The sequence below is a fragment of the Buteo buteo genome, chromosome 3 (assembly GCF_964188355.1).
Source record: "Buteo buteo chromosome 3, bButBut1.hap1.1, whole genome shotgun sequence".
NCBI classification, from domain to species: domain Eukaryota; kingdom Metazoa; phylum Chordata; class Aves; order Accipitriformes; family Accipitridae; genus Buteo; species Buteo buteo.
In genome coordinates, this window is record NC_134173.1 from 22967930 (window position 1) to 22990663 (window position 22734).

Genomic DNA, 22734 nt, shown 5'->3' on the forward strand with positions numbered 1-22734 from the left:
GTTGTATCCAGCTGTTGCACAATATTCTTAAAATTCTTTCTTCTAAGCCATAAGCAGTTGGCAGAGCTACTGTTCAGTCACTGCAGTATGTTTTAGGAATGTATACACAAATAAATAAGTAGGTGCTGTGCTGCATGATAGATGTTTTAGACTAAATTAAGCTTTCTAAGCCTTGAGTATGTGCCTTAAACTTGCTTCCACCCCCAAAAAGTGAATTCTATAAGCTTAGAGGTTGTCAGCTCCTTTAATGCTAAATTCATCATGTTAAACTAGCAGTTCTCAACTTCTGGCATGCAGTTTTGTTTCCTGAAATAATAAAATGCTTCAATGGATCATTTCTTCATAAGCGTCCTTTTGTTAAATAATTTACAGAATGAGTGATTCTGAGACTTAATATAGTTTATGTACTATATTGATAGCTATATGCTTAGCTGTGAACTATGAATGACCTTGGATCCGTTTAAAATGCTTAAAATGTCAATATGTTTTTTATTATCATGTTGCTTTAGATACCAGAGGCAAAAGAGGGGAAAACTGAGACACAAAGAGCAAATGAACTGCCAGCAACTATAAAAGAGCAAGTTAATAGTAGGTGTGTTCCTGTCTGAAGACTATTTTGTGGACTGAATAGTGTCTTTTTTTTTTTTTAAATGAAGAATTCCGTAGGAATTTACTGTGGGAAGAAACATTTTCCTCTAAGCTACCGGAGAGGAACCAGATGTGTTTAGCAAACAATTCAGCAAAATAATGTGGCAGCAAACATATTAGGAACTACAAAAACACTACAATTATTTCCTAAATCCTATTGTGTTTACTTCTTAAATAGTAACGTAACTGACAAAACAACAAAGACATATATGGTAACCTTTAGCAGTGGGCACTACTCTGTAAATATAGTGGTATTCTTTCTGAGACACTGTTTGGGTTGTTTTTTTTTTTTTAAGTCTAATATTGTTTGAATAATTTAAACCATATGCATTTTTTGTAACCATTAATTGAAATAATAAAATAGTATTAAATGCAGCACACAAGTTGCCCAAGATCATGGTTGACAACTAGCAGTATTTAGCACAAAACTGTCCCAGTCTAGGTAATTTATTGTGCGTGTTCATATTCTCCCATGATTTTACGAAGATACTTGTAAATGTTGTTGGTGTCTTAAAGATTTAAAAAACTAAATATACTGTGATTGATTACTTCAGAGAAATTAAATGCTGCTTTTAATCTTGAAATCTCTAATTAGCAGAAAAGTAAGTCTGTGGATAACTGTAAAAGGTGAGCTACTCCACTAACTTACCTCCCAGAGTTTAAATTATGTAGTAACTGTGGCAGTTTATTTAAAAAACAAAACACTGTTACTCATTCAGTATCCGTTTTCATCTGCAGTTTACCTAATTCATCTACACAGTAGTAGTGACCACTTGACACTGTCTTTACTAAACCCATCGTGTGTGGAGCCAGCTAGTAATAGGAATGTTTAGAGCTCCACCAATACTAGCATGCATTACAAGTCTTACTTGCTTATTGGCATATACTAGTTTTATCTGGGCATTCACTAGACCACGGACTTTGTTAATCTGTGCTATCAGGCTAGTTGCAAATCCTCAACATCAGCAGAAATTACTCTTGCATAAGAATCGTACACCAATAAAGGAGGATTTTCTGTAGCTTACATTTATTCTGGTTGATGTCATGTTAGACCTCCAGAAGATGATTCTTCTAGTGATGAAGCATCACAGGAGTTGAAGGAATCCCTGAAAATAGATTCTGCCCCAGTAGAGCATCCAACCCATGGAAACATTACATCTTACAAGAAGTCACTTAGACTGTCTTCAGACCAAATAGTAAGTGGCACGCCTTTCTTGTACATAGGATGCTTCATAATTCCACTCTGATTCTAACAGTTGGACTTTTTCTGCTTTTTAGAAGTGACGCATAAGTACATTTTGCAAATTAAAAATTGATCTTTGGGTTACTTTTCTAGCAGTAGAAAAAAAGAATGGGGAAATTTAAAATTTAAAAAGAAATTTAAACTATTTTCCTGTACTAGTGTGGGCAGCTGCAGGGAATTTTTGATTAATTTCTTTCTGTTGTGTTTTTTTAAGAATCTGTGTTTGGATTAAAAAAATACTAATTTCTTATGAAGTTCTATAGTCAAACTTCTACATTAAGATGTTGTCAAAAAAGTGACATTGTTGGCTTCTGCAGTTTGGAAATCCTGCGATCTGAACAGTCTAATAATGTACATTTAAATTGGTATGTAGTTTATTCATTGCAGTCTAACTTATAAGTTAGTTCTGCTATTGTCTAAATGTATGATCTTCATCAGGGAAGAATTTTGGGGAAAGCATCCACTAAGTAGAAAATACTATTGCATACTATAGCAAACTGGGGCTTCCATTTGATAGTACCGTAAGTCTACTGTAATAGCAAGAATTTAAGCAGTAGGGAGTCAAATATCTGCTGCTGTAAGCAGATGTAGGAGCTATGGACAAATACATGTACCCAGACTACAAAACAGACTTTGCCAGCAAAACTGCCAGTGTTAAACCATGGTTCATTTTCTGATGAGTTAATCAAAATAGACAAGGAAGAGTATATGAGCCATTTCTTGTAGCTCATTTATGATTCTAAAAATTGTACAGTGAGGGCAACTTATATTTTCAATTACTTTGATTTATTCTAAAGGCAAAGTTGAAGCTCAGAGATGGCCCTAATGATGTTGTATTTAGTATTACAACCCAGTATCAAGGGACTTGCCGTTGTGCGGGAACAATATATCTCTGGAACTGGAATGATAAAATCATCATATCAGACATTGATGGAACAATAACCAAGTAAGTATCATTGGGGTTTTTTTTCTTTTCTTTGATCCTATCCTGCTTTTCAAAATAAGATAAAGAAACTTGATTTAAGATGACTATTACAGAATGTTCATTAAAAGTCATGAAAAAAACTTGTAGAATCATAGAATCATGTAGGTTGGAAAAGACCTTTAAGATCATAGAGTCCAACTGTCAACCAGACCACTAAACCATGTCCTGAAGTGCCTTGTCTACGTGCTTTTTGAATACCTCCAGGGATGGTCACCCAACCACTTCCCTGGGCAGCCTATTCCAATGCCTGACAGCCCTTTCAGTAAAGAAATTTTTTTCTAATATCCAATCTAAACCTCCCCTGGTGCAACTTCATGCCATTTCCTCTCGTCCTATCTCCAGCCACCTGACAGAAGAGACCAGACATCCTTTCAGGTAGTTGTAGAGAGCAATAAGGTCTCCCCTCAGCCTCCTTTTCTCCAGACTAAACAACCCCAGTTCCCTCAGCTGCTCCTCCTAAGACTTGTGCTCCAGGCCCCTCACCAACTTGGTTGCCCTTAACTTGTTGCTTTGATTTTAATTTGTACTTGCATTTATAGCAAACTAGAAAATGTCTTTTAAAAGAATAATGCAAAGGTGATAATGTTTACCATGTGACTAATGCCCTTTCAGTTAGACTTCTCCAGATTTAGCAGCCATAGGTTAACTTGGAACTGACTTGGACTGTATGGCACCCCTAATTGCTCTGTCTGGAGTAGTCACTAATTCTCTTTTGAACTTGTTAAGACCTTCTGCAGAGATATTTATCATTATAAATTGAAAAATTATCATTATCATCATAAAAATTTATCATTATAAATTGTAGATTCATTAGTGGTTGTCTTTAACAAAACTCATATACTTAGTATCAGCTATCTCTGATGTTGTTTTTAGGTCTGATGCTTTAGGACAGATCCTCCCTCAGCTTGGCAAGGACTGGACTCATCAGGGCATTGCAAAACTCTATCATTCCATAAATGAGTGAGTATGTAATCCATGAAGCAATTGGGGTTTTCTGGAATTTGGGAATTAATGGGCAAGTAATTGGATTGTTGTTAATAATTATGCAATTTATTACAATTTGTTGGTCTAAATGTTGGGAAGTAAGCTACTTCTGTCATTCACAAACAAAACTAAGTTCTTTCCCCATATGTATAATTTTACAGGAAAGGAAGCCACCATTTTTACTAATGCCCTTCTCAAATTTTTGATTCTGCATTTCAATTTCTAAAAACTGTATGTAATATTGTTGTGACTAAAAAAAGAGAACCATAATAGCAATAATTTCTCAAACAGTCATGCATACCTCTGTTTCCACCAACTCAGGTTGATCACAAAGAATATTACCAACATGGTAGAGTGTAAATTCAAACCTAAATTGTGTCCTTCCAATGCCTAAATATTTTGTGTTTTAATGTGTTTGCTACCAAACTCAAGTGAATGCTCCCTAGGATAGATTTCATGTTCTGAAACAAGCCTAATTAACAATGGGCCACTTCCACAAAGGGAAGGTTGGTGGCCTGGGTCAAGTTTTCTGTCACTTTTTTGCACTCCTGACAAAAGCCAATGCAGTTCAGTAAAACAGTAGAAAAGAATTCAGCAAAACAGCAATTTCCCCTTCCCCTCTCTGGGTTAGTCAACTGAACATGCTCACCTTGTGATCTCCAAGAACCTACAGAAGCAGACTGTGTGCCTTCTTCCTTGCAGCAGTGGTGAGGTGTTTGCTTAGTTCAAAAGTGTTGTGAACCACACACTTATAAATGTACTGTTCATCTGAGAGGTATATAGCCTTATAAATATTTATGTCCAGTAACTTAGGGCAGAATAAACCTACATATTTCCCCCCCTTTCAGATTTAATCCTTTGTTTAGCAAATTTTTTTCAAAAATATAGTGATGCCAGAAACAATACTTGCTACTGAGGATAATCATAGGATGATCAACTGTTAAACAGTTCACAATCCACTTAAAATAATCAATTTTTATCTTTAAGTTTAGTAGTCTTTCTTTCCCCAAAAATATTTGGGGTCTTAGAATCTATTGTTGGCCTTCATTCTGTGACTAAATTTTGTCTGTGGCCCCTGGCAGTCCGTGGGAGATAACCTGAACTTTTTTTTTTGTATCCAGTGCATAATAGAAGAGTAGTTTTGGAATTATTTGGAATCAAGTCTTTGAAAATGCACATAAACACTCAAGTCTTCTGTGCGTGCAGTAACTGTGCACAAATCTGTGTAACATGAACCTACAAAGTCTGCAGGAAAAATTTAGGGGCTTGATGAATGCTTCTTGCTATCTGTCCTTCACTCTGTGCTGGAAATTCTGCCAACAACCTGAAAAAATCCCAACAACCAAGACAGGAGATCTGGCATCTGATATTATGTGATGTAGATAATTTAAATAGTTGCTGTCATCCTACAGCTGGGCTGAAAGAAGCTGGATAAAACCAATGTGGCACTTATTTAAACACAATCTAGTCCATCTAATTGTGTAATCTGAGAATTACCATCCCTGTCTTTTTTGCCCTTCCTGTTTCTCAGTTTTGATTGAGTCATGTCTTTAAACTATTATATGCCTTGCAGATTTTTTTAACAGCGGAACAGTCTTTTCCCTGTGTGTGTGCACAGCACTGCAACAAGTCAATACCTAAACTGGTGCCTCTGGACATTGCTATAACTGTATACTTATGTTGGCAAAGAAAGTCTTCAGCAGGAATATGAACTAAGTTGATAATTCTTTTCTAGAAATGGCTACAAGTTTCTCTACTGTTCCGCCCGTGCCATTGGGATGGCAGATATGACCAGAGGATACCTACACTGGGTGAATGACAAAGGAACAATTCTCCCCAGGGGCCCTCTCATGTTGTCCCCCAGCAGTTTGTTTTCTGCCTTTCATAGGTAAGCATGTGGGATTTCATACACCCATTCCTTCCCCATTCAGAGGAAGAAGCAGATCAAAAAGCTTTGGCATGCTGACCATTACAACTGTAACTAAATGATCCACTCTGTGCTAGTTTTGCTACTGAGACTTGATGTCCCTCTAGTGATCATTTATAAGCTATTTGTTTTGTCTGAATTTCACTAGCAGTATACTTCTGTTTCTGTGGGCATGTTAGAAGTGGCTATGAAACACAAAATACCAGTCACAGAGCAGCTCATTTTCCCTGTTCTTCATTCCTCTACTCCATGACTGATTAATATTAGATTCTGTTTATATCAGTACAATTTTGTCTTTTCAAGTATAGCTACAAGGATTGTAGTGCAGTGCTACTATGCAAGATAGAGGGAAAAGAAAAAAAGCTGGGGAATATAGACTGTCCTACTAAATGATCTTGCAATATTGGACGTGCTCCATATATGACTACTTAAAAAGCAATATGGAGTTTAGCTATGGTTCAACTCAGTTGATCTTTTGAACCAGCCATAGTCTACCTGTTCTTGATGGGAAGAGCTAATAGTGGAAAAGTCTTTTTGGTTTTGCTTTTTTTTTTTTTTTTTTTTTTAGTAAAAACCATTGATTCATGGCTAGTAGTGACAGCAACTTCCATTAAGGTCACTAATAGGTTTTCTGCACTCTTTTGTCAGAGACAGGAGTTGTAACAAGCTTGTGTGTACTTGATTAGGTCTTCTGATTCAGATGGTCATCCACAATAAAAGCAGTTCACAAATTGCATTCACAACTGGGAATTTCATGCCATTTACTTAGCCTACGCACAGGTTATTCACCTATTTTTTTTTTTACTATGGATATTGGAAAACAGCAAATGTTTTATTGTTTTGTTGTCTCTTTTATCATTCTTGGAAAACTATTGACCAATATCTATCTAACTACCAATGCTAGCAACAGGAAGCAATAAGAATATAAATATCAGATAAATGGGGGAAGGAGGATACCCTCTATCAAATCATTATTTAGAATTTGACTGTTGAAATTTTATTTTAGGGAAGTAATAGAAAAGAAGCCTGAAAAGTTCAAAATCGAATGTTTGAATGATATCAAGAATTTGTTTGCTCCCAGTAAACAGCCTTTCTATGCTGCTTTTGGAAACAGGCCCAATGTAAGTGTGCCCCTTTCTAACTAAAGGGTTAAAATGCATGAAGTACTTGGGAAGCAAAAGAAATAAGCTTTTCTTTTTGTGTCTATTTTGAATAAGAAAATGGGACACTGGTGCTTTTATGGGTTTGGTCAGGAAAATCCACATGCAGATACCTTAAAAGCTGCTAGAGCTGCTTATATGAGAAAGGTTACAAAGATGTGTTAGTATTCTCAGGATTTTATTAAATATGTGCCACCCTTCCATATTCTTTTTCAGCATTTTTGACAGCTTTATAACTTAAGGTTATTAATTTAGTGCTCCTCAGTCTTGAATCCTTTTTCCTGTTGTATGGTTCCTGTATTTTCTCTGCAGATCAATGCTATTGTAATTGAGCTAGAGAGAGAGGAGGTATTTCAAGAGGAATATTGTCACAAGGAATAGTATTGTGTGGTATAGATTTTGTGTGTGTTTGTGGTCCCAGGCTTGGGAACAGGAACTAAGGGGCTGGGGGTGGGGGAATGTTTTGTTACGGTATATGTATGTTTTTAGGGGTTTGTTTTGCTTTGGTTTTTTGGCTGTTATTTTGGGGGCTTTCTCTTAAGCGGCAGTTTTACTGTACCCTTTTTGGATCAGCTTTTTCTCATTCCTTCAAGAAATTGTTTGTTATGTAATATTCAATAAGGAAATGTTGAAACATGTGCTTTTGTTTATGCTTTTTGCAGGATGTATATGCCTACATGCAAGTGGGAGTTCCAGACTGCAGAATATTTACTGTGAATCCAAAGGGTGAACTGATCCAAGAACGGACTAAGGGAAACAAATCATCGTAAGATCATTTTTGTTATTTCAGCTAAAGAAAGCATTTAGGAATAAGACTTACAAAATAATTGTAATCGTGACCATGATTCGATATCCTATTACATACATCACATAAAAATCTTATTTGCCAGAGACTTACAGCTTTGGATACTTAACTGAAACTTTTCAAAAAGAAAAGTAAACTGGTGAAATAAAATTGAAAATTGCTTCTGCAGTAGCGATGCCTTATTTGACTATAGCTTTCTGGTCTAGACTTCTAAAGCTCCTTTTTGGCTACAGTTGAACAGTGACTAGACTGTTAAATAATGGTCTTTCTTCTTTTTTAATATAGATATTACAGACTAAGTGAGCTTGTGGAACATGTGTTCCCATTGCTTAATAAAGAACAGAGTTCTGCATTTCCGTGCCCAGAATTCAGCTCCTTTTGCTATTGGAGAGAGCCTCTTCCTGACCTTAATATGGATGACCTGGCCTGAAAAATACTTCTCACCTAGAGATGGAATTTCATATTCAGCTAGTCCAGTTTAAATGTGAAGAACTTTCTTAACAAAGATGCTAATTTATATACTGGTACCATAAGTCTTACTAAAGAAATCACTTTAATTCCGTTGGTTTAAAACAAAGAAAATGCAAAGCTACTGTCAAAAAAAATTTTTTTTTTTGGGGGGGGTGGTGGTGGTGGGGTGGTGGTGGTTGTTTGTTTCTTCATTGCTTGTCTTTATATACCTGTTCTAAGGCACTTGAGATTGGCCTGTTATTGATGGTCATGGTACCCAAGTGCTTCCAGGCAACTAAATGCTGAGGTAAACTATGACTTTGCATTTTCATCAATACAGACCTTATTGTAAACACAGATTTTTTGTTTGTTTGTTTGCTTTGGTTTTTTATTACTCTTAATAGTATATTTTCTAAAATGAAGCCAAAAAGTATACGGAAACTGCCAAATAGAATGTCAGACCTATTAATAAAAAACGTGGTCTAATGTTCAGATAGGCAATTAGGCCATTTTTGAAAGGAGCCAGAACCTAAAACCAGTGTGCTCTTTCTCAGCTAAAATACAGAATATGTGTAGACATTACAAGCCTGACAGACTCTGAAGACGCAAAATTCCTCTTTAAATGTAAATATGCCTTTTGCCACATGTACAAGACTGTGCTTGTACAATTCATGCTCAAACTAACTCCGCTTATTACTTTTTTACATGCAGTATTTAAACTATTTCATGAGCTTGTTAAAATGAAAGTTGTCTTCAGATACTTGTATGGCTTTTGCTGTTTTCAGGCTGCACTATGTCATGTTAAGTTTCCTGATGGAAACATCTTGAACGTTTCTGTAAGAGTTGGGGAGCTGGCATTTTTATTTCCTTTTTCAACACAGAGATGATGCATATGTGTGTGTATGCTGTGTAGGCCAGTAAAACATATGTACAGATTATATTCAGGGAATTGTAATACTAAAAAAAAATATGTATTTAATTTTTTAATTGTCTACTGCAGGTCTTTCCAGAATTCTGTATTGAAGGTTTTCAGTAGCTGGAAGGAAATGCAGCTCAATAGTGAGATTCCAGGTATGAGAATGGTTAAATGCTGCAGAGCAGAATAAAACTTTTTTTTTTTTTTTTTTTTTTAAATTTCAGGTTAATCATAAACATCATGCTGGTCATTCCTCAGGTTCAGATCAGAGCCTGTGAACAAATTGCATTCCAAGTCTAGTGTTTATCAGCTGTAAAAGCAGCTAGTATTTCTCTCTCCAAAAATACTTGAAGGCAAATGTAGTTTTGCTTTTTGAGTTAGTGCGTTTAACCTCTGGACAAATCTATGGTGAGAATGTATCATTCCACCAGGCCAGAGGGTTAAGGACTACTGTCATTTAAACATCAGCCCTGGGCTTTCTGGGCACAGAGTCTTTTCTGTCACTCCTTAAGCAAGTTCCTGGGACCATGCAATAAAGATCCTTCCAGGAGCAATGCCCAGAATTTCCACCAGGCTCTGGGCCGAGCTCTGCCCCATACACAGCTGCCAGTGGGAGCAGGGAGGTGTGCAGGCAGGTGTGAGTGATCTTTAGAAGGCATTTGTATGGCTACCTGCTGTGGTGCCTGCACCGGGGCTGCTCTTCTCACAAACAGCTTGGGCAGGCCCTTCTGCTTCAGCTTACTTGGGCTGAATGTAGGAAAGAGCTCTCTTCATTTCACTACCTGCAAAAGAGTATATTTAGAGGATTTTACCCACCCCCTGGAATATTTACTTTCCTTTATCAGGCTGAGTAGTCTTAACCCACAGTTCTGATATAATACCAGCTAATGCTAAACAGTTGGTGAACTGCTTGTGGGGATCATTTCTAGATAACTATGTAAATGAAATTACTTTCTTTTTTTGTTTTTCCTTATAAAACACTAGTGTATTCCTGTGTTTATAAAACATTAGATAAAGAATGGGGGGAAGCAAAATCAACATGGAACCTCTCTTTCAAAGCAGGAGTATGAGTGGGAAAGAAAACATACCTGTCTGTCACAGTGAGCCATGTTTATAAGTGAATTGAAAGGCATCCTTGTTGTGCAGCAAGAACAATACTTTCTGTGACTATTTCAGCAAATTCTTGGTCCTGTCACCAATCTACTCAGAATTTAAATGGATTTCACAGGATTCAACTCAAAGGATACTTTGCTTTTACTGTTTTCTTTTTTTAACTGGCAGAGGCTTTTTTCCTTTTCTTACCTTTTATTCCATAGATTTCATTAGAAACTGAAATTTTCATGATCACCAAGTGCTTTGAATATGAATGGGATCTGAGCTTTTAAGACACTTAAATACTTTAAAATAAATAAATAAGAATCCAACATAATAAAGTATTTTAATTACAAGATGAAATATTCTATCTAAAGATTCTATTTTACATAAAGTGACTGAAGTTGCCTCTCCTAAAACAGTCCATTGTGGATATCAAAGCTTTCTTTACCACACTTAACTTATTCTTGGTGGCCCTGGTATTACACAGGTTTTCTAAAAATAAAACCACTTCATGAAACTGGGATGGGTTTCCAAATGGGACAGATTGTTACCAAGGTTTGTCTGTATCATTCTTGGTTGATTTTTTTTTTTTAACTTGGTTAATTTTTTCTCTTCAGTTCCATTCATCTTTTCAGATTGTCATAAAGATAAGATGTGGATTTTAAGGTGGGGACTTGAGTAAATGAGCAGTGTGGAAAAATTGTATCAGGTATATCTCCAAACACATATAATTTAAGCTGGTATGAATATGGGGGTTGTGTGGTTGTAGAGAGCTCCTCACTCTGCTAACCTGTTACTTTGTATTATAGGGATGTCCAAAAAGATGCTTAGTTAAAAATTTTTCTTTTTTGTTCTGTAACAGCTACAGTTTTGATATTTGTTTTTTGATAAAATGTAAAAGTGTTATTGAATATTTCTGATATGCGTAGGGCAGGAGTTTGTTTTGTTTTTCTAAATCTGGCTTGTATTTGAAGCTTTTCAGATTGTTTGTTTGTTAACCCTGCTTAGGGACAGAATATGGGGGCACTGTACCTACCATTGCATACCTATGTAATTTGGACTGCTGGGCACTTTACTGACTCTAGAAAAGACATCTCATTAGTATCAACCTGTAGGCTTGTGCTGCAATATTAATATGAAGTGGGGTAAATAAGAATTATGCATTAGCCTATCCTTTGTTACCTTAGTCAAGAGAAGTGCCCTGAAACTAATGTTTGAGAACAAGTTGTGCTATACTTACTTAAAATTAGCGCAAGATAAATCATTCTTTCTGTGAAAGAGGAACTTCTAAATGTGTGTGTCTGTAGGCGCATGCACACCCCTGTTAAGGCTGTGTTGTTGAAGATGCAGATACTCTTAGCATTGGAACCATCTCAAAGGCTGAGTCAATGATACTTATCTGGGAATAAATAAGGAACATTGCAATTCAAAACTTGTTAGTAACTTGGACATTACCCGTTTCTCTAATGACTTAAAGATCAGTAACTTCAGTGGTACACATTTCTGGATGATTTTTTTTTTTACTGTACCAAGCATGTTTGTACTTCAAAAGGTTGGGCTGTCATCCCTAACAGTATACAATTGCATGTGCAATCTTGGCTCATGTACCCTTAGCTTCCTGTCATCAGTATACTCCTAAAACTTTTTTTTTCAAGTGGAAAAGTTTTAACACTTGTGTCAACTCCATTATGGAACTTCTGAAGCAAACTCTGAATCCGCTTATGGTAAAGACAAACGAGATGAGATTTCATGTTAATATTTCATACAAGTCTTCTAGAAAATGCTGTCATATGAATGAGAGTTGCTTAAATTACTGTAATGCAAATTCATAATGAAACATCAAAAATAGTGAATTTGAGATGCCTTTAAAGTGTCACTTTTGCCTGAAGAAGTTTTAGTTTCCAAAGTTGAATTCTGCTGAATAGAATGAAATTGCTTGGGTTTTTTTTTTTTTACAGTGTTAATTACTTCCAGATGAATGTTAAAACATTGGTTTATTTTAATGGTGGGAAAACTCTATTCAATCATTTGTTTCATTTTTTATGTTGAAGATGTGGAATACTTGATTGTTAAGCAACCCAATCACTGATAAGGTAGCGTGTTTAAAATTGTCAAATCTGTGATCATACCAATACCGTGGTTTTTGTTAAGACTGGACTATCTCGGGTACAGTAACCCACACTTCAGTGCAATGTTTATTGATGTTCAGAACAATGTTATCACAATAAACAAACTTAAACTAAATGTTTTCTTCAGTTTGTACTTGGGAATTCCATTCTTGTATTGCTGATTTAGTAAATGTGGGTTTATTTAAATTGTATTCGTATTTTACATGGAATTCAAGTTGCTCTTCTAAGGACTATGATACATCTGCTTTCTCTCACACGTGGTTTATTTTTTTCAGAGTATTTATACAACTGATAAATAATTGCTGTCATCAAACTTACATTATGTGCCAGTACCAGTATTGGGTTATAACTATAACAAAAAAGCAAACAAGCATTAATAATATAGAATAGCAGGTAACAGATGCATGACTTGGGAATACACAAGCTGCCTTGAAGAAAATCTTGCAACTGCATAGTTTGAGCTCTTGTAAATCTGCCCTAATTTGGAGTTTTATCTGAATTCAGTCCAAGTTAACTTTTTCCTTTCAAGGCAGAGTATTGTCTTCCACAACAGTTGTTAAATTGCTTGAGGCAATTATTGTGAGACCATCTTGAAAAAGGGGCCTCATGCTTTCACTAGAAACTTACTCTTCCTCGTCTCTTGCTGCTGTTGGTAAATGCAACTAGCTGCCTACCTTAGAAAATCCAACTATTTCGGTCACATGTAAATGATGTCACGCCTTTTAATCCTTCTGCAGTGTGTGTCGTTTGTGTTGCTGCCCCCAGCACCCATTCGCTCTGCTTGTGCACAGACACAACTTACTGCTAGAGTTTTTATCGTCTCCTGCCGCAGTAGCAGACTCTCCATTTCTGTTGGGTTTCCCCTGTGATTCTGCTCACATGCTGCACCCTTCTCTTCACACCTCAGGCACTTTGCTCCTCACACCACGCTCTTCACTGCCCATCTTTCACACCTACATCTCAGTACTTGCTTGTTGTGTGCGGTGAGCAACTACGCCAGTGCAAGCAGTAGAAGAGTGGCATGTCCTATGTTCATGCCAAATGTTCAGATTTGTGGAAAAAACATTTTTGAGCTGGCGTTGTCTCTCCTGTGTCCCTCTTCCCCTAATGGACTCCTAATGGCGTAATCTTGTTCCTGGTGGATTGATTTTTACTGTCTTGGAGCAACGGTCTTAGATGTGCAAAGAATAGAATCACAGAATCACGGTTTCCAAGGATGGGCACTTTCCTGTGTGCGCGCAGGGCACCCTTTCTAGACTTACGTCATGCGGTTTGTACACCGAGGGCCCTGGCAGGCTGTGTGTGCAGCCCTGCACTGTTTTGGTTGGGGAGTACGTGTGCACTTGTGATGGGTTGACCCTGGCTGGACGCCAGGTGCCCACCAAAGCCATTCTATCACTTCCCCAGCCTCAGCTGGACAGAGGAGAGAAAAAATATAACAAAAAGCTTGCAGGTCAAGATAAGGACAGGAGAGATCATTCACCAATTACCGTCATAGGCAAAACAGACTCAGCTTGGGGAAAATTAACTCAATTTATTACAAATCAACTAGAGCAAGGTAATGAGAAATAAAACCAAATCTCAGAACACCTTCCCTCCACCCCTCCCTTCTTCCTGGGCACAACTTCACTCCCAGATTTCTCCACCAAGCCCCCGCAGTGGCACAGGGAGATGGGGATGGGGTTTACGGTCATTTCATCACACGTTATTTTCTGCTGCTTCACCTCCTCAGGGGGAGGACTCATCACACTCTTCCCCTGCTCCAGCGTGGGGTCCCACCCACGGGAGACAGTCCTCCACGAACTTCTCCAACGTGGGTCCTTCCCACGGGCTGCAGTTCTTCATGAACTGCTCCAGCATGGGTCCTTTCCATGGTGTGCAGTCCTTCAGGAGCACACTGCTCCAGCGCGGGTCCCCCATGGGGTCGTAAGTCCTGCCAGAAAACCTGCTCCGTGGGCTCCTCTCTCCACAGATCCGCAGGTCCTGCCAGGAGCCTGCTCCAGCACAGGGTTCCCATAGGGTCACAGCCTCCTTTGGGAACCCACCTGCTCCAGTGTGGGGTCTTCCACGGGCTGCAGGTGGGTATCTGCTCCACCGTGGACCTCCCTGGACTGCAGGGGGACAGCCTGCCTCACCATGGTCTTCACCATGGGCTGCAGGGGAATCTGCGCTCCGGCGCCTGGAGCACCTCCTCCCCCTCCTTCTTCACTGACCTTGGTGTCCGCAGGCTTGTTTCTCTTACATGTTCTCCCTCCTCTCTCTGGCGGCTTTTTCTCCCTGTCCCAACTTTTTTCCTTCTTAAAAATGTTATCACAGAGGCATTAACACTATCACTGATTGGCTCGGCCTTGGCTGGTGGTGGGTTCCTCTTAGAGCCGGCTGGTATGGGCTCTCTCGAACACAGGGGAAGCTTCCAGCAGCTTCTTACAGAAGCCACCACTGTAACCCCCCTGCTACCAAAACCTTGCCACACAAAACCATTACAGCGCTCCTACTTTTTGTAGTTGCTGGCTGAGCTCTTGGACCAGTGGTGAACAGAACTGTAATGCAGCTGGCTGCTCAGAGGTGTTTTCTGGGCAGATGTCCTGCATGCTGCGTGAGAGAGAGGGGGACGGTTCAGAGCTTCCAGAGATTTTACTGTTGGGCACAGCAAGGGCTTGTCTGGCAGGGGCAGCCACTTCTGTGCAATGTGTTTTCTAAGCATGACAATACTAGCTGCTTGTCCTCCCCTCACCTTAGACAAATAAATCAAACCCATATTGATATTTCTACCCCATACTGGAGATGCCCAAGACTTCTCTAACTGTGCAGGGGGCCGTAGCAAAGAATAGCGGAAAGACTCTGGCACTGTAACCCTGTGCGGTATTTTTCCTCATGGCTGAAGCGGTTGCCGGCCTGGACTGAGGACCCAGGCTGGTGTGCAGCAGGAGGCCCTCCCAGCTAAACAGCCGTTGCAGCAGCATGGCTCAGGGGGAGAACAGATGTTGAGCTGCATGAGAGCGAGGACTTGCATTAATGGCTTTTGTGTATAGTGCTTTGAACGGGGCACAATTAACGTTGAGATAATTACAAGCAATGCTAAGCCACTTCCTCAGGAGTGCTACAACAGCCTTTGCTTGTAAGGCAATATGCCAGACAGATAGTTTTGACTAAATATTCATCTTTAGTCTGAATTCACCTGAATTCTGCTTTAAGGACTGGGTGGTTGCCTGTCTCGCCCCAGCACTGAGAGCTGGTACACTTCATGTTTTCTGCCTAGTCATTTCTTTTGTTCCAGTCTTTTCCCTGCCTTCTTCTTTTCCTTCTCTTTCCTACCTCACTGTTCTCTGATCTTACGTTCCCCACTTCTGATATTTCATGTATACGTGTTCTGGTGAGAATAAGCAACATCATAGCCTGAGCTGTTCAGCCTAGAACTGGCTGAAGGGCAGGGCTTAAAGGGTTGTGGTAAATTGACTGGCTGGTGACTGGTCATCAGTAGTGTTCCTCAGGGTTCAATTCTAGGGCCAGTTCTGTCCAATCTATTTATCAACAATCTGGATGCAGGAGTTGAATGCACCATTAGCAACTTGGCTGATGATACCAACCTAGGAGGTGCTGTTGACAAGAGGCCTTGGGGCAGGGTTGGGGGCGTTCTGGATAGATTGGAGCATTGGGCAATGACTAACAGGATGAAATTTAACAAGAATAAATGCTGGGTCCTGCACCTGGGACGGAGTAACACTGGACAGAAGTACAGACTGGGAGAGGTGTGGCTGGAGAGCAGCCCTGCAGAAAGGGATCTGGGGGGGCTGGTCAGCAGCAGGCTCAATACAGGTCAGTAGTGTCCCCCGACAGCCAAGAGGGCAAACCCTGTCCTGGGGTGCATCAAACACAGCGTAACCGGCCGGTCAAAAGAGGTGATTATCCTGCTGTATTCAGCATTGGTGCGGCCTCACCTTGAATATTGTGTGCAGTTCTGGGCCCCACAATTTAAAAAGGATGTGAAGGTCCTTGAATGTGTCCAGAGGAGGGTAACAAAGCCGGTGCAAGGGTTGGAAGGCATGTCCTGTGAGGAGCAGCTGAGGACTTTGGGCTTGTCTAGTTTGGAGAAGAAGAGGCTGAAGGGTGACCTCATTGCACTCTTCAGCTTCCTGAGGAAAGGAAGTGGAGAGGGAGGTGCTGATCTCTTCTCCCTGGGATCCAGTGACAGGACGCATGGGAATGGTTCAAAGCTGCACCAGGCTGGACATTAGGAAGCATTTCTTTACCGAGAGGGTGGTCAAACACTCGAACAGGCTTCCTAGAGAGGTGGTCAATAACACAAACCTGTCAGTGTTTAAGAGGCATTTGGACAATGCCCTTAACAGCATGCTTTAACTTGGTTAGCTCTGAATTAGTCAGTCAGTTGGACTAGAAAATCATTGTACATCCCTTCCACCTGAAATCTATTCTATTCACCAGGAATCAGAGCACTGAATGAGCAACTAAGATGGGTTAAGAACTGTGCTGGCAGAACTTCTGTGTACCACAAAGCCAATGTAACAGTGCTTGACACGAAATAAACACTTAAAATATACATGCAGGCTTGACTAAGAAGCCAGAAACTGCAGTTTTCAAGGTGGTGGAGGAGAGAGCAAAAATTTTGGCTTACAGTGCTGCTGTGTTCACTGGAAAGCAAAGAGCATCCAGACATCACACAACAGATGATAGGCTTTATTTGGACATATCTGCAGTTGTTTTCCATCACAATTTTCTTCATGTTCCTGTATAGTTCCCTCTCTCAAAGAATGTATGTATACATGTGCACACAAAAAGCATACTCTCAAATGCACTGTTCTTTGCTGAAAAATTACAGTAATGTTCCTTTTTTCACAATCAAGATAGCAAAATGGATAAATGGCAAAACCTGCTAATGTAATAATATGTTGCAAGATGTTCTTTCAAGTCTCCCATATACAAAGAACGGGCAGAGCTGTTCTGCATCTTGTCTCAAGTCTGCAGGGTTATGTTGCAGGATGGTTGGTGCTGGCTCCAGTGCAAGTCTGTCCTGCGATGATGGGACACAGCCCCCAGGTATTCCAGGTAACTGGACAATTTGAACTCTATGCCATTACCTGGGAGCAACTAGCAGCCAAAGCCTATCTGCTGATCAAGTATCAGTGGAGTACATGTTCCTCCTGTCTCCAAGCTGAGACTGTGTAAATGCATTTTTAGTTTTGGTGAAATAGATGAGTATCCACTACTGGACCGTAACATAAGGACTTACTCAGCAGATAAAACTCACTTCCAAATGCATGATATATCCTCAGGAAACATTTCAATCCTGATTTGAATCTCCTGGTTGCAGTTGGGGAGCCCTTTACCTTGCATTCCCGGCACATTTTAAAGCTGCAGTGGGTGGTTGAGGGGCATTTTGTTTCAAGTTGCCTTCCTATGTTTTTCACTTACAGCTTGCTCTATTTCCTTGACTATTTGTAGTTTTTCTTGACTGGCTTGTTGGCTTCACCGAGCTGACTAGAGGCTCTCAGCAAAACTGCACAAAGTTGCTGCAAGTAACCCGTCATACATTGAAAAGATACATGGTGGAAAAACACAGAAAATCCTCATTGAGTGGTCAGTATAGAAACGTCTCCACTGTCTCTCAACTCTTAATAGTAAATTAAAATAATGAGGTTTTTTTTTTTTTTACACGATTTGTTGTGAAAACTGGCATTCCTGCTTTGCTCCAAGCTTTCCTGGGAATATGACTGATTTATATGTTGCTTTGTTGTCTTTCCCCATAGCTGCTCTAGGATATACTTGGCATGTTTGGCCAGAGCAGAGTCTCCTCTGGCTGTCGGCATGCTGGCTTGTCTTCAGATGTTCCGCTGCTAATGACCTGGCTATGGGAATTTACCTGTCTCGCAAGTGATGCTGCCCCAGGAACTCTGCTGGTTTTGATATTTGGATAGTCCCTGAGAAACCACCTTGCCTCATGCCCGGCTAAGGAGCTGTCAGACACACGTCTGTACAGCTTCAGCTGGTATGGCGTGGTTTTCTTCCTGTTTTGATGTCAAATGGGAGCACCTGAACTGATTTGCTTAAGAATCTTGCAATCCTCATACACTGCATTACAAAGCAGATTTAAAACGTAACACTGTGATTTATGAAACAGGCAGTATACCTGCCTTAGAGCTCCCACATACAGCATTGTGGGGTTTTTTTTATAGCTTTCTTATTTGAGCTTGTGGATGCTCGTGGATGTAGTAGTCAAATCATGAACTCACAGTGTGAAATGTTCCTTTCAGTGTAGGTAGTTCCTTGTTCTGTTGCTGATTCTCAGTGAAGATGTAAATGCTCCATCAGTGGGTTCAGGGTATTCTGGAGCAGGGCTCTTGCTCCTTTCTTTGAAGCTGGGCTTGGGCTATTCTGTATCGAGCAAACCCTCACTAGGCCCATGAATGCATCTATGCTTGGGTCTCTTCTAGCTGCTGCTTTACTGAATGTTTTATCCAAGCACTTGCTGGGGCAGAGACTAGAACTTGGCTTCCCCCTTTCCTTTGCTATTCAGGGGCTACAGCATTGTGGTCTTCCCAGCTGGGGGAATATTCTACCTTGTAAGCTCCAGGAAAATAACCACATCAGGAGAAACTGAGCCACCTACCCTGATTACAGCAATTACTAAGGAAATGGTAATTAAGGTTCAAGTCTCCCTCAACAAAGGCAGGAAACTAAAACAGAGGTTCCTTGTCAAAGGTTATAGCTTTAGCTACCGTGCTGCTAGAGACAGTGGATGGGAAAAAGCTCTAAAAGGTGCCCTCAAAATATACCGCTGAGATTGGGCTCTGCTTTGACACAGTTTAGGGAATGCTTTGTATCTGTGTACAAATACCAGTTATGCTGCATTATGAGGGCCTGAACAATCTCAGCATTGGTGGCAGCAGATCCTGGGTACAAGGAGAAACTTTCTGGTAGAAGACAGTCCTGTCCCATTAGCAGAACTGGGCTTGTGAAGATTTGTGGGTTGGATCTAGAAATGTACCGGAACGGTTAGGAAAGAATTGGATGATATAACTTTTACAACTCTAGTGCTAAACTTGCACCACTGATTCTTAAAAACGTCTCACTTGGAGCGGAAAAAAAAAAAAAGGTTGTGTTTGCCAGCTAGGTCTCCCTATGCACTCATCTTATTTTGTTTGTTTCCATGAGTCATTTTTAGAACAGGCAACAATAATCTAACAGTACTTGAGTCACACATAGTCTGGAGCCAACTTCTTAGAGAACACAGCTTTCTTGAGGCGAGTGAAAAATATCCTAAAAGGAAAAGTGCTTCTCTGGCTTTCATACATAACAAGAAATTATGTTTAAAAAAAAAGTGGTTGATGTAATTGGCTTTTGAAAACACAGAAAAAAGTCTTTCCTGTCTGCCCCTTCAATTTTGAGACCTAGAAAGGCATGGGACAGAAAGGGGCTGTTCATTTAGGACAAAAGAAAACTAAGCCCCTCTTGAACAAGCAGGTGCTTGCTAACTGCATGCTAATGCCTCATGTTCCAGCACAGGTCAAGACAAATGGATAGGGAAATGAGACAGGGGTAGCTCCCTTTATCAAGCTGTGAAGTGCAAGTTCACTGTACACCTTTGGCTACTAACAGCCTTCCTGCTACGAAATATATCCAGTCCTAGCTTCTGCTTATCAGTAACACTGTCATTCTGAAAATCAGGTGCCAAGAGATCTTCCTAAACCAGGTGCTTTAAAACTCCACTCAGAATTTCCTTCCTGTGTTCACAACTCCTCCAGTGCAATCTTAGCTGCACAGGGACCAACTCTGAGTTCCTCTGTGGAGAGAGAGCTTTTTCTGCCTGCTTTTCTCAAAAGCTGCTCAACTTCCAGGATGTGATAGTTTGTTGTGGGAAGGCCCCATCTCATCGCCTGGAAACACAGTTAGTAGGGAGTATCTATTCCAAAACTAAGTAACAAAGGCATAAGCCTTCATCTGGCCTCCTCACATGGGAAGGGCTTCAGCTGAACTTGTGCCTATGCTGTAAGCAGCACAGGGAGTTCTCCCTTCACCTAAAGGAATTGTTTGTTCTAAGGCTATGAACAGCTGTTCTGGATTTGTAAGAAGGAAAATATACTACACAAACCACTACAATAAATACAACTCTATACAGCATGAATAGACTATTAAGAAGATCAGTTTATATAAGAATCTATAGGTGACAGCTGAATAGTCCTGCTTTCAGTAAAGCATTGCTGGATTTTTTTTTCAGACATGAAAGAGATCAAAATGCTAACTCGAAAGAGCCAAAACATTTTTGTTACCTCCACTGAGAAGGGACTAGTATGAGAAATAAACTAGTGTTGTCTCAAATGTATTTATCTGTTTAAGCTAAGAAAGTTGCTTCATCTGTTTATATAACAGATGCTGAATATTAAAACAAGCCTCGCTCAAAAGCACTGATGCAGCAGGCTGTCACAGCAAGACTTAGTGCAGATGGCTGGTTTGTGCATTTGACAGTATGGGCTAATAAGACTCTTTTCCTGTATCAACACTTTTTCCTCTGATTTGTTTTCTACAATGCAACAAAGACAAAACTTCCTTTGTAATGCAAATACTGTAGGAATGCCAGAAACAAACTTTGTAAAATTTTTTAACAGTTTCAAAATTACCATTTTTCTAGCTAAGCACAGACGATCTAGAGTTTTATAACCTGGTTTATTCATTTCAAGCACCAAGCGTTAATGTCAAGAGCATCATGCTTTACTGATCATCGTCTTTTTTTACTGTATCAATTGAAAATAACCATTCTAAATCTTTCAGTAGTAGCAACTGCACCTTACACTCATGTCTGCCCAGTGGAAAGCTGAGGCAAGGTAAGTTTCTCCCTACACAGCTGCTTCCATTTGAGTGGAATGAGTCACTTGTCTCTTAGCACTGTGTTTGGCCCTGAAGGGAAAAAAGAAAACTGATGCAGACAAGTATCATTTTGCTTTGCACCACCATGGTTAGCAGTTGCTTTGAACAAATTGTTTATGCAAATGCACTTGACCCAAAATATTATTAAACACCACAAGGACTAAGGAAGTCATCAACCATGTCCAATACAACATCACTTTCTTGACCCCGCTTTACTGAAAACATGAAAATAGCTGACCACAACTGTAAACTTCAGTGAAGATGTAAACTTTGATAAACTAGGGAGAAAACAGCAAAGACAATTTAATAGGGAATAGCAAGAGCACAGTGGAAAAAGCACCTACTGAGAACATATTTGTTGTTTAACAGTTCTTGTACAGGTAAACAAGGGCTTGGAAAGGAGTTAATTTAGCTACAGAAACATGTCTTTTGTAGCTACCTCCGGAAACAGGGGACAAGGAAAAAGTCTCAGTATAGACTATAAACCCATCACTGAAATCAAATATATAAACTGAATATATTAAAGCTTTGAATTTTATTACACTTAATTTCTCTGAATATCTTACCCTTCTCTCCTGTTCAAGGTAAACCTAAACATGAGAAATGGAAGGATAAAGGAGAACTCCACTAAACGTGGAGTACATTTCATCAGAGTCTGTGTAGGCCAGTTTGCCTCCCGTTACGACGATGTTGACCTCATCTCCTGCTTTGAGGTGAAGAACAAGGTGGAACGTCCCAGGACCACCACAGGTTCGTTTCCCTGAGTAGGGTTTGTGATACTCCAGCAGTTCCCTTCTGTACCCAGCTGTGTGGAGCTGAGCCACGCTTGCATTGGAGACAGACAGCACTGCTTCTATGTACTCATCCCTCTCTGGAGCCAGCACGGCAGTGATCAGGTAGCGCCCTTCGTATGGTGATGTGAAAATGCCTGCAGAAGACAGACAGACTGAGCTTTTCAGAGTTATTTAAAATGGAGACCTGATCATTCTAAGCACGACGACAAACATAAAGCAACATGGGTTACCCACTGCTACGTATAGGTAACTGTGACAAGGTCAGCCTGGGCAGCTGACCAACTGACAGCCATCATTAGGGCAAAAGGTTGCTGCTTTTGTGTTACAGCCCACCAGTCCTTTGGGACAGAAGCAGGTTTTGTCCACATTCAGAAACCTCCTGGCCTAAGCAGCTGCCACTACTTAGAACTGGGTGAAGAAGTGAGAGGCACCCAGATGGTGTGCAAGTCCCCAGTAGGTTAAGGTACACCTACCACTTTCAAGTGACATGACACTCTGCTTGAGAAGGAGGCAGCCCGCAGTTACTGCTGCTGGGGAGGCAGTTATATATCACCTCCTTTCCCCTGGGTGACCCAGCTGGCTGAGATGCAGTGAAGTGGATTAGCAAGGAACCTCACCTCTGCTACCTGGGCTCAGGTGGCCTGAGGTGGGGTGAGGAGCACAACCAGCCGTGCTGGCAGAGGAGAGGTAGAGGTTAGTTGGGCCTCAGTATTACTGG

At 40.2% G+C, this 22734-nt stretch overlaps 2 protein-coding genes across 6 annotated transcripts in view; one reads left to right on the top strand and one right to left on the bottom strand.

The window, feature by feature from the left end:
- LPIN2 (lipin 2) overlaps positions 1-12457 on the top strand; it is a 47901-nt gene extending 35444 nt beyond the window's left edge. For 2 of the 5 annotated variants that reach the window (XM_075023079.1, XM_075023077.1), the window contains exons 13-20: positions 510-592; positions 1700-1844; positions 2689-2837; positions 3750-3836; positions 5596-5748; positions 6794-6908; positions 7610-7713; positions 8038-12457. In XM_075023079.1, the coding sequence (XP_074879180.1) occupies positions 510-592; positions 1700-1844; positions 2689-2837; positions 3750-3836; positions 5596-5748; positions 6794-6908; positions 7610-7713; positions 8038-8182 (981 nt within the window). In that variant the 3' untranslated portion in view covers positions 8183-12457. Of the gene's footprint in view, positions 1-509; positions 593-1699; positions 1845-2688; positions 2838-3749; positions 3841-5595; positions 5749-6793; positions 6909-7609; positions 7714-8037 lie in introns of those variants that run through there. The other 3 variants (XR_012649756.1, XM_075023080.1, XM_075023081.1) reach the window with 3 other exon arrangements.
- Positions 12458-13856: 1399 nt separating this feature from the next.
- Positions 13857-22734, bottom strand: part of EMILIN2 (elastin microfibril interfacer 2) — a 41187-nt gene continuing 32309 nt past the window's right edge. Inside the window, exon 8 of the mRNA XM_075023076.1 lies at positions 13857-22150. Coding sequence (XP_074879177.1) covers positions 21813-22150 — 338 coding nt within the window. The 3' untranslated portion in view covers positions 13857-21812. The remainder of the gene's footprint in view (positions 22151-22734) is intronic.